The following is a 12795-nucleotide window of genomic DNA, read 5'->3' as shown; positions in this document are numbered from 1 at the left end:
ATGCCTCAGGGTGGTGGTTCCCAAACTTCAGTATATTAGGATCACATGGCAGAGTTGTTTGTTGAAACACAAATTGCTGGGCTCCATTCCCACAGTTTCTAATTAAGTAGGTCTGAGGTGGAGCCCCTGAATTTGCATTCTGACAAGTTCCAAAGCATACTGATTCTATCTGGGAACCACACTATGAAAACCAGTGCATTAGCACTTAATTCTCCAGCAAAAACTAGAAATAAATGCTTCTCTAATGTGAGGAACATGAGATTACATTCATTTTCTCTTCTAAAATATATTAGGAAGAATGACATGTGATACCTTTAAGTGTTTCAGGATAAACAATTGCAGAGGATAAGGCAGATGTGGTCTAGCTCTGCAACATTTAGGATGTAAAAGAGTATCTGAATAAATATTTATGAGAGCTTAACCTTGATATAATTAACAGCCAATTACAGATAAATTCCTGTACTCCAAATTCATTATTTTAGGAAAACAATACAAACCATGACGTACAATTTTTTATCATTAAAATGGATTCTCATTTACAGCCTTTCTTTTTAAAACTAACCCATCAAGATTGAGTCATAATTTATTGTATTTCTGATCATCTTCTATCCAAAATAGGAGGCACTCTTTGATCATAAGTGTCAATAACCCTATTACCACTACCTCATATTCTTTAGAGTCCATCTATTCAAACTCTTTCTACATTATTTAGCATCAGTCAACCTATGAGTTACTGTAGTTATAACATATTTCATGGGGAATTTCCTAACAAGCATAATACCTAATATTCAGTAACTATTTAATCCATCAATATGCAATAAATCCCAGGAAAACCTATGTAGGTCCCAAAACATTTTCAGAACATGAAAACCAAACAGGTCATCTGGATCATCTAAGCATGAAGGAATTATGTGAGATTTTAAAAGAAGTTACTTTGTTAATTGAAATGTTAAAGGTATCGGTATAGCTGTGCAGGCCATTTACCAAACAGGCCTAAAACGGCTGTCCTTACTTTTCCACCTACATATGGGAAACTGGCTCTTACGGCATTCTCACTGAACAGTTAACCAATAAGTATGGCTCACTGTGCTCAGACTATTTGCATCAACAACACGATTGATGTTGGACAGCTACTTTCTTTCTGGGCATCTGGAATTTTTATACATGCTAAGGCAGAGGATGCGTATGTGACCAGCTGCAATAAACACCTTGGACTCTAAGTCTCTAACGGGCTTCGCTGAGAAGGACCATCGCATACATGTTTCTCAATTTTCATTGCTGGTGCAGAGAAGTAGGTGCTTTGTGTGACTTTTCGGGGAAGGTGAAAACTTAAGAGAACACATGTATTCTTTCAGACTCTGAATGTGTTTTCTCATGTGACCCAGCTGTGAATCCTCTGTACTTCACTGTTGTCAAGTTTAACCATGAGTCCAGCTATCCACGGAATCCCCCAAATTCTTCCAATCTCCAAAGAGGGGAGTATTTTTGCAGATGCCCAATACAGTAGTTTTCAGAAACCAGGATTCTTACCTGCTGATATGCTTCATAGATCACATCAAATAGAAAAGCCTGTGGCATTTCACTTGCTCTGTGTCTGGCACGTTCTAGTGAATGCTCTAAGCAACCATCAGCAGATGGACTGATTACAGTAGATACAAGAGGTCGAATTGCTCCTGCTGCCTAAAGAACAAACAGAGATCCAATTAACATTTATTTCACTTAGAGCATATTTCAAAGCCAAACTCTAAACTCTCTCTCTCTCCCATTTTGGGGAGGTTTTATTTCTAGCTTCAACAAACAACCTGAAGAAAATATTTGAACAAGAGTTACTTTGGTGAATCAGCATTTCATATCAAAAAACTTATTTCTTATTGTTACAGTTCCAAGTAAGAGGAAGAGATACTCTTTTCCATTATAAGTTCATATTTGTTTTTTTTATCACTAGCCATAGAAGTCTCATTCTAGATTAGACTGATAAGATACAAGTGGCTATTTTTTGAATTTGAGAGGGAGAAGAGTTACTGTGGAAAAACTGGAGAAGGAATACACATCAATATTTCCTAGTGGGCTTTCCAAAGACTTACCTTAAACACAGGTAATTAAGGAAACAGACCTATCTCCTAAGATGGCCAAAATGAGACTCAACCTAAGTAACAATGAATTTATATCATACTCTAATTCCTGTAATAAAAAACAAAACAAAACCCAAAACATTCCCTTCCAACTATCTCAGTGCAATGCACCCTCATGAAAAGTAGCCATTGATTTCAATTGCTCTAAAGAAACTGTCTCATTTATAAGTACATCTAAACATTACAAAAAGGCAACTTCATACCTGACAATTTGCCCCCTTTATCTTTAGTAGTGTTTCACTGTAGTCTTGAAGGTCATTCTCAGACAAGTGCTCTGGAGAAGTTGTTTTAAAATATAGTTCCTGTGGCAGGCCATTAACCAAACCTCCTCTCAAAGTTCCTATCTTCCACCTTACTAATACATAGATAATAAAGCCCATCAAATTGATATATCAGCAACTTTGGTTTTGAGAATACTAGTATTTGTTCAGAATAAATAGTCCATAAACTGACTGATAAAATCCAAGAGACTGGCTGAAAATCAAAGCTAATGTGTGAGCCAAGTAGACAGTTTATAAACTGTCACAATTCCCAGAGACTTAAGTAGAAATTTGGAGCCTCAGAATAAAAGCAAAAATAAGTAGACTGCCAAGGCTGACAGGAAAGCAGTGATGTCCAAGTAGGTCAAAGTTCAGTAATGAGCAAATCCAACTGGTCAAGCCCAACACCTATCAGTAAAGGTTAGAAAACAAGAGAAACACATACACATGTGTGAGCGCACACATAACTTTTTAAGAGAAAAGTTCTATTTACATTGCAACTATGTACAAGAAATATTGGAATTCTATACTAGGCCATGTAGCAAAATTTCTATTTAATATAGAACATGAAACACAAAATATCAGCAAGAGGACCTCAGTAGACTTTCTCTCCAGCTGAAGAACTAGTGAATAATATTTTTACAACAACCATTTAAAGTCTTTGAAGGGCTTGTGGGGATGAGCACTGGGTGTTATATGGAAACCAACTTGACAGTAAACTGTTAAAAAAAATAAAGTCTTTGAAGGGCATGCATCAAATGCAACTTTTTTAAAAGAAAATCAACTAAATCTTGGTAAAAACAGAGAGCTTGTGGTACTCAAGTCATGCTCTATTTCTTAATAATCCACTCAGCTGAGTGTGACTTAAGTTCTACTAGGAGTAGGTATGGATGAAAAGATGGGGCTCCCTGTCCCATTACCTCCCAGAGGGAAGGGCAGAGGGTTAGCTTCCCATTCAGCCCCAGGTCACAGACCCTAAATTAAGGAAACTGCGGACAAGAGACTGCAGACTCCCTTCCAACCATATAGCTGCTACTCATGACTGCATTATCCAGGCACAGTAGGCAGAGAATGAATATTGGACCCTGAATATCCTTAACCCCCATCTCACAAAGGACAGAGGTTTCACACCAGATGAAGAATAACAGGAAGATAAGAGTCTTCAAATGTCTCCATGCACCACCCTGCTTGTGAAGTAGGAGTTTCACTTAGAGAAATAAGACATCATGCCCTGCCTCCTGACCTGCTCAAGTAGCAGTACAGGGACTTTTTCACGGGAGAGACAGACTGTAAAAACAGAGCTATCAACCTCTCCCAAAGGGGAACTCACCTTATATGAACTGAATGTAAGCAAGTTTAAACCTTAGTGTACTCTCAAAAAAATAAATTGGACTACCATCATGCTAAGCTATTTAGAGGAGGGGGTTGGTAGCTACAAGAGAGCAAAAAGCTAAACTGTTGGCAAGCTAGTTTACTAGGGACACCTTGGAAAGAGACAGGTAACAAGAGATCACCTGAAATCAGAGCAAATTTCCAACACTAGCCTCAAAAACTACCACTGAGGAGGAGGCAAAGTTTAACTGAATCATACTATAGAGCATTTTATATCTTGGGCATTGTCAAGGGAACAGAGCTTATCAGTTGGGTTTAATATCAGAGACAGACAGTAAGAGATTACAAAAGAAAGACAAAAGGAAGCCTACTAAAACCAATGTCATTCCAGGGTGACTATAATCATGCCCAAGACTGCACCCTCTGTGAAGTGATTTCAGAGACTTCACCTAGTATGGGGGAAGAAAGACTTCACCGAAATAGACCAGCAAAGTCACATATGATAGCAAAATAAGTCCTGAAGAAATGGGAGGGAAACCATCACCACCTAGAACTGATAAATTATCTAAAGGTCTACCAACCAGTGACTGGATAAAGGAAATGTGGTATACATATCCGCAAGAAAATATTTTTTACCCATAGGAAAAGGAAGTTTCTATTTCTAACAACATGGATGGACTTCAAAAGCAATATGCTAAGCGAAGCAAATCAGAAAAAGACCAATACCTTATGATCTCACCTATACATATAACCTAAAAAAAGGCTCAAAGATACAGAAGATTGATGGTGGCCAGAAGTATGAGTACAGAAGGGTAAAGCAGGTGAAGGCAGTTAAAAGGTATATCCAGTGACAAAATAAGACCTAGGGATGTAATGTACAGCATGGACTATGGCATCAAGTTGCTTAAAAATATTAAAAATCTTAAGGATTCTGTAACCATGTCTGCTGACAGATGTTAACTTATTTTGGTGATCATTTCACAATGTAAACAAATTTGAAATATTATCTTGTACACCTGAAACTTATGCTTTAGATCAATTATGCCTCAAAAAAATGTGTATATGAATTTTAAGTGTGAGAATTTCAAAAATGTGGAAAGTGAACATACTAAGAATGAATGCAAAACATAACTAGGAAAACAGAAGATACAAGGAGATGAAAAGATACTATATGAAACATCACATGCAGGAGAAGTAGTCCAAAGAGGGAAAGTTATAGCTATGTATGTCTATCCATAAAGAAATATTGTCAAGTTGAAAACCTTCTACCTGAAGACTTACACTTCTAAAGTTTTTTTTGGGGGAAAAAAAAAACAAACTAAATCAAGTATAAGTAATAAATGGAGATTAGAGCAAAAATAAATAAAGTAGAAAAATAGGGAAAAAAATCAATGTCCAAAGTTCGTTCTTTGAAAGGATAAAAAGGATGGACAAATCTTTAGCTAGACAAACCAAGGGAGGGGGGAAATTCTAATTAGTGTAATCAGGAATCAAACGATGGATGTTCTATCTACCTCACAGAAATTAGGAATATAAAACTATGAACAAGTATGTTTCAGCAAATTCGATCAAATTTCAGTTTTCAAGAAATACATAAACTACAAAAGCATATTCAATAACAATTTAAATAGACCTGTACAATTAAGAAAGCTGAATTCAAAATTTTAATTTCTTACAAAGAAAAGCCCAGGTGGCTTCACTAGTTATACAAAAACAATCTTGAACACTAATTCCTCACATTATTCCAAAAAGTAACATAGGAAAGAATGCTTCCTAACTTACTCTGCAAGGTATTACCAAAACTAGACCAAAGGCATCATAAAAAAAAGTACATTCATACAGACCAGAACCCTTCATGAATACAGATGCAGAAATCTTCAACCAAATACTAACAAATTCGGCAACCAAGTGGGATTTATTCCATGAATGAAAAATTGATTCAATGTACCAAAATATCATTGTCATATGTCATATTAATAAAGGGAAAAAATAAACACCATGTCAACAGACACAGAAATATCAACTGACAAAATGTCACACTCCTTCATTAAAAAAGCATGCAACGTATTAAGAACATAACTTGCTCTAGCCAACAAAGGGCAACTATAAAAAACCCATAGGTAACGTCATATTTGATAAAAACTATTTTTGCTTTAATACCAGGAACAAAAATATATCCACTGTCACTGCTTCTGTTAAACACTGTACTGTAAGTTATAGTTAGGACAATTAGACAAGAAAATCCAATAAAAACCACCCAGAAAGAGTGAAACTATCTCAATTTGCAGACAGTATTCTACAGAAAATCCTGGTGAATTCTCTATAAACCTAGGAATAGATTTATTTGGGAAGAAGGCAGAGGACAAGATCAACATTAAATAATCCCTTCTATCTCTATGCTAACAATGAACAATTCAAGAAGAAAAAAATCATTTACAATAGTGTCAGAAAGAAAATACTTAGTGTTTAACAACAACAACGAAAAATTAAAATTTTATTTTCTGAGATCTACAAAAGCATTTCCCAAGCTCCCATGTAAAAGCCAGTGTTGCTACCGGCCCAATGACACCCATCCTCTTCTCAAGTCTTTCAGCAACAGTATGACCGCTCTCCTGCCTCGCCAAGTTTTATTCCTTCACTCAACTATCTTCAGTAGCATCCAAGCAATCTATGACATCTCCCATCAAGTCTTTCTTTGATCACACTTAGATTCTAGCTATGGCCGAATTAGTCCTAGTGATGTTCAAACAAAACTCTGTTAATGAAGTAGATCTATACTCCTTAAATCTCTAATGTCTGTCTCTACTCATGTTCTCTGCAGTCTATTTCAGTGAGGAACCCCCCCTCAAATCCACAAAAATACTTTTACAAAAATCACCCATGACCCCCACATGGCCAAATCCAGTGAGTAGCTCTATCTTCAAGAGCATCTGTTCACCTGGCTTTGAGAAAACCTTCTCAAACATCTCACTCCCACATTCTAAATCCTTATATTCTCACTCTAAATGGTAAAATATTCCCAAGGAGAGACCTCAAAATTTTCCAACTATCCTCATTCTGTAAGTGACTTCCATACCTCCATCCTAGAACATTCTCTTCAGTTCTAGACTTTCAATATCCAAATACCCTATTTCACTACTTAGATCGAGAGATACTCCTCAACTGTAACATATGGAGTTCAGTTTTGGTTTTACATATACCACACAGTCCATGTCTGCTCTTCCATACTCTTCCCATCTTTATAGAAGTCAATTCTATTCTTCTAGTTATTTTTGTCAAAAACCTTGATCATTAATTTCCTCTCCTCTCACACTCCAAATCGAATCCACCAGCAAGCCCCATCACCTTCAAAATATACTATTTCAGCCCAGTTTTCACTGTCTGCACTGCCACAATTGGAACCCATGGCACCCATTCTGCCTCCCTNAAGACAAAAAAAAAAAAAAAAAAAAAAAAAAAAGCCCTACGACATTAGCATTTTTAACTACATGAAGATAAACTGGAAGAAGGCATATAACTGGCAGAGTACTGGGTGCATTATATATAAATAATTCCTAGAAATCAGTTTTTACTTGAAAACTAAAAGTAGGGGCAAAAGACTTTCATGGGCAATTCAATGAGAACACATAAATCTTTTAAGTACTGGAAAAAAAAATGCCCAACCTATTAACAAAGTGCCAAATTAAACCACAATGAATAAGCAATCGCAACTAGATTAGAAAAAAGACCGTCAACAATATTAAATGGTTAGGTCATGGATCAAACTCAAACTCTTGTTATACCCTATTGAATAGAATTTATACAAGTTTGGTAAGTGAGCATCATCTGGTAAAACTAGTGATGGGCATCTATCTGGACTATAATGAAATCCTTGCCTCATGTACTTAAGACATTAATAGTAGTGTTCATGCTAGCAATGCTTGCATTGGCAAAAATTAAAGAAAATATATGTTCATCAACTATAAATAGATGAACGGTGATATAAGCAGTTATCATCAACAAGTGATGGCTGCACAGATTCACATGAATACATTTCCCTTTAATGTACTTGGAAAAAAAGAAGTACTGTCAAAATATAAGCAAAAGAGAAGTTAAAGCATACAAATAAATTTTTTTTATGGGGATATGAAAAGTCATACAAGCCTACTATACCCTTTAGGGATACAGCCTACAGAAGTGGGGGGGGAGCAAGAAAATAAAAACAAATTTCAGGGTAATGTTTATCTGTGTGGGGGAAATAAACAAGTTCAGGGTAAGGATATGGTTTAAAAGTGACCAGTAATGGTAGCAGATAAGGAGGTGTTCAAAGTGCTTTTCAGGTTCCCTTTTTTTTTTTTTTTAATTTCTAAGAGTGTATTTGTGGACTCTCATTCTAACTACCAGCAACTTCTCACAAGAAAAAAAAAAAAAACACCCATATTTGGGGTGTTATTACAGTAGGATTGGTAGATTTCCAGACTTATTCAGGGTTAAGTGGAAGCCTAGAAGTCAGTTGTAAAGTAGCACCGTAAGACCATTTAAAGCACAAGGTGACTACTAGTTTACTAAATAAAATACCCACAAAGAAGGATCACATGTGGAAAAGATGCTAATACTGACAGGCATGCACTCCATAGCTGTTTCGATAGTAACGGACGTTTGTTCAGAAACCTAAATCCTCATTTATATGAATCTTTTCCGAAATGTGCAGTATCAAAATTAAGACACAAGTATGAACAACATCAGTTAGGTGCCTCTAAAATAGAGCTATCTGGGTAGTTTGTTATATGAAGCATCATTCCCAAGTTATCAAATACACTCTCTCAGTGGGAATTAGCTTAATAAGCCCTGAATGGAAGCTTAACAGCTCAGCACCACAGTGATTACTTGCCTCTCAAGCTAATCTATCAAAGTATTTCCACATGTCAATGCATGGAAATCATAGATACAAATCACACAATGTGGAAAAATGAACCCCACCTCTTCTGTTTACTTTTGAAAGCAAAATTGAACAATACTTATCCAAGCACAGAGCAGGTGCTGACATGCATTCCTACTCACCTATCTTCATTCAAGCTAATTATGACAGCATACTATAGAAATCCTGACTATATAATTACAATTTCATTTAGCTGAGTTGTCTTTATTCTGAGACTACTTAATGAATGTTTACACAATCACATCTTCAAAGCTAATCATTGGGCATTATGAGATTTTGAATATTTCATATTTTGATAATACAGTAACTCCAATCTCATTTTGTAAAAATAATTCAAGACAGAAGTGTCAATATTTTATAAAAATGTATCCAAATTGCTCTATCACTCCAAGTACTCCTAAAAAAGAAGGGTATGTAGCAAGAAGAAATAAAGCTTCCATTTGATACACTCAACTTTAATTCCTGAAAATGGAAGGAGTATCATTTAACTTGTATCTAACTTGATCAAAAGTATTCTGCTCAGATGTTCTGTAATAAGCCTTATTACATTTTTATCCCTAGATATACCACTATCCCTTGATCTGCCCCCTTCCCCAACTTCTTTTAAAGGTAATACATGGAATATACAGAGGTAATAGCTTTAGCTAAAGAAATCAAAAGATTTTCATGCAGTAACCTTTTCAACATCAGGAACACATCAAGTTTTAACTTGTTCCATAGTAGTCAGGGAATAATTCACCAGCTGCTGTGGGTACTTCAACTTGTGTTAAAATAAGCCTTGAATTCCCCACTAGATAATCAGAATTCATGCTTTCTCACAAATCAAACTGCTTCTCTTAGACCCAGGACTTAATACCTATGTTTCCCGCCACTAAGATACAGAATCCAATGGCCCAGGAGCACTTATTATCTGACCTCCACCCAACACTGAACTCTGACCTTCAATGCACTTGATCATGATCAAAACTAACCAACAGAGATGAGGTACAATTTACTATTAGCCATGGTCAATTCTACTTAAGATTCTATGTTTGGAAAATAACATGATCTGTCAAGTCATTTTTTAGCTTTTATTATTAACAAGCCCAAAATACTTAGCATAATTTCTAATATCAGATAGTCGAAGAGTCTGTTTTTCCTGATGCATACATCTTAGCGTTTACTTCTCAAATTTTCTTTAATTATTACTAATTACAGTCCTGCTGTAAAATACAAAGATTGGCCCCCCCCACACACACACCATCAGAGTTTCTGTTTATCAGGTTACTTGGTTTCTCTTCAGAAAAAGACTCAACAGGTTTTCTAACCAATGATACTAACCAGCCTACAGGGCATAGTATAGTCCCCCAACAGGAAGTATCTTACCAAAAATGTGTAAGATTGTGCCAAGGTTGAAAAACACTGTGCCACTTCAATATTCAGATACTGGAAGAATAACCCAATATAGTAAGTATAGGGTCCTTTTTATTAGGTAATCAGTAAGATGTACCTTAGGGTCATCAGTTGGTAAGGTAACAAGCAGTTACAATTCTTTAGGTAACTACTATTAACATGGGTAGGTCTGCCAAGTTCCAGCAAGCAATTCGGTGTCTGAGAGGGATGCTGAGGTCTGAGAAGGCAAGAGCATTTTATTTTTAATTTTTTAAATTTATTTCTGAGAGANTCAGCATCAAATAAGACTTTCACCACTCAGGTGGATCACTGCTATATATCCCAAACCAGTTTCAGTTCCCTCAACCTCCTATACTCCATCTATCAAACCAGAGAGATAGTCATCTTCCTAAACTTCAAGTCTTATTTCCCACAGATGGGTGAGGGTAAGATTTAATGGTTCCCCCTCATCTGCAGAAGCTAATGCAAGGAAAGAGATCAAGGAGGATTAATGAATTCAAACCTGATTCCAGAGATGCTGAAAAAGGCAAATTTAAATGATTCTCTTCAATTGGAAGTTGAACATACAAGGTCTGGAATTATAGCAGAGAAGCTATAGCATCAGTAAGATCGGAGAGAATATGTCAAGATGGAGTTAAAACAGGTACAAGCAAATGCTTTGTACCACGTAAAATAATCAACTCACAAACTTAGGATTCTTTTTATACAGCACTCTGGAAGAGAAAAAAAACACAGGGCCTGAGAACCTATCAATAGTTGACCGGGATTAGGAAGAGAGCAAGGGTCTGAGTACCAAGCAGCAGCAGGAGGGAATTCTTTGGAGTGTTAGAAAGTTCTGTTGTGATTACGATCATCTATATGATGTCAACATTCAGACTGTATACACCCCCCAAAAGGGAATTTTACTGTATGACAGTTTTTCAAGAAATGTGAGAATGATTTTGATTACTCAGAGGTACTTTATTCAGTTATAAAAGACGTTAAAGGGAATGTGGAGCACCTGGGTGGCTCAGTTGGTTAAGCATCTGACTTCAGCTCAGGTCGTGATCTCACAGCTTGTGGGTTCAAGCCCCACATCAGGCTCTGTGCTGACAGCTAGCTCGGAGCCTGGAACCTGCTTCTGATTCTGTGTCTCCCTCTCTCTCTGACCCTCCCCTGTTCATGCTGTCTCTCTCTCTCTCAGAAATAAATAAAACATTAAAAAAAATTAGTCATTAAAGGGAATTTTTGGAGCATGGGAAGATGTATCTGAAAAGCATGGTCAGAAAAAAAAACAAAAAACAGCAAAGACTGAAGTCACAGAAGACAAAGTAGACAGAGTTGCAGCAGGAAGAGTTGGTTAACGCTATCAAACTTAGCTAAGACATTCTGTTTATTCTGGTGTGTTAAAGCAGAGTGCTTTCTAATGTCAGCCACCATGAGTTAGCACAAACCCACAGCTCACAACCAGACTGCCTTGATTTTAGACACCAGAGACAGTGGAATCCCCACATCGCATACTCTCCTGACCAAATGGCTGCAAACCCAGGAGGTTCTCACAACCCCTACTGAAGATCACCTAAACTCCTAGAAACCAGGAAAATGATTACAACTACGTTTTGATCATGATTATTTATGACCACATGTTTATGATCGGGCATATATATCAGACCAGATAAATGTAGAGACACATGGGGTGAGGTCTTACAGAGTTCAGAACACAGCGTCTGCGGTGCCCTCTCCCCATAGAATCAGCACGTTGCTGCTCAACTGGGTAGCTTCCCTGAGCTTCAGTGTCCAAGGTTTATCATTTTGTCAGTATGAGTAACTGAATCATCAACCATGTGGTTGAATTCAGTCTCCAGTCCTATTACTCTCCCCCAGAGGTTGGGCTGGCTCAAAGCCTCAAACCTCCATTTGCCAACGGTAATTAGACACTATTAGTATTTCTGACAACCAGCCCAGATCCTGAGTGATCTCATTAACATAAGCTCAGGGGAGATCCAAGGGGATCATGAAAAACAAAGACCCTCCTATTACTTAGGAAATTCTAAATATTTCAATTCTTCCTTCAAGGAACCATGTATAAAAGCCAGTCAGCTTACTTATTTTCTAACAGACTAAAACTGCACATATAGTTTGTGACTGAAAGGTTACAGCTGATTTTGGATATAGTAAGAGGAGAAAGAAACCAGATCGCTGTGCACTGAGGGGTAAACTAAAAGTACAAAAGCAGGAACAATAAATGCAACCTGTTACTGTCAGAACTTGATGAGGGAGGAGAGAATAAAACATGATTTGAGATGCAAGAACAGAAGGCTTAAATACGTACAAGTAACTATGAAATGTCTTCCCTCAGGAGCACATTTTGAGGAAGTTGCTTTCCTGATGCACTATCATTTTCAAATTCATGTTATTACTGGCAGTTTTGTGTAAGAGCTAGCTTCTTAGTCCTAAAATGACTCTCTCACATTTCTATGTTCCAACTTAATTTACACTTTCCAACATCTCCCTTATAACAATGTCCTTACCACTCTTCCATCTGTGAACTTTTAATTATGCAGAAATATACAAATAATTTATACTTAGTAAAAAGCTTCTAATTTCAGCAATATGGCTGACAAATTATCTTGCAGAACCTCTTGCAATGTAAAAAAAAAAAAAATGCAGGAGAAAATGTTATTAATAGCTTTTCCCCCAGTGTGACTTTTAAAATTTTTATTTTTTAAATAATTTTTAGGGGTGCCTGGGTGATTCAGTTGGTTAAACAGCCAAGTGGCCA

At 36.7% G+C, this 12795-nt stretch overlaps 1 protein-coding gene across 1 annotated transcript in view; it reads right to left on the bottom strand.

Moving 5' to 3' along the window:
- Positions 1-12795, bottom strand: part of CRPPA (CDP-L-ribitol pyrophosphorylase A) — a 195603-nt gene that overhangs the window by 171240 nt on the left and 11568 nt on the right. The window contains exon 3 of the mRNA XM_077757629.1: positions 1531-1680. Within this exon, the coding sequence (XP_077613755.1) occupies positions 1531-1680 (150 nt within the window). The remainder of the gene's footprint in view (positions 1-1530; positions 1681-12795) is intronic.

The sequence above is a fragment of the Crocuta crocuta genome, unplaced genomic scaffold, assembly GCF_008692635.1.
Source record: "Crocuta crocuta isolate KB4526 unplaced genomic scaffold, BGI_CrCroc_1.0 scaffold62, whole genome shotgun sequence".
Taxonomy (NCBI): Eukaryota; Metazoa; Chordata; class Mammalia; order Carnivora; family Hyaenidae; genus Crocuta; species Crocuta crocuta.
The sequence above is the reverse complement of the archived record's forward strand: the minus strand, read 5'-3'. Positions and strand labels throughout refer to the sequence as shown.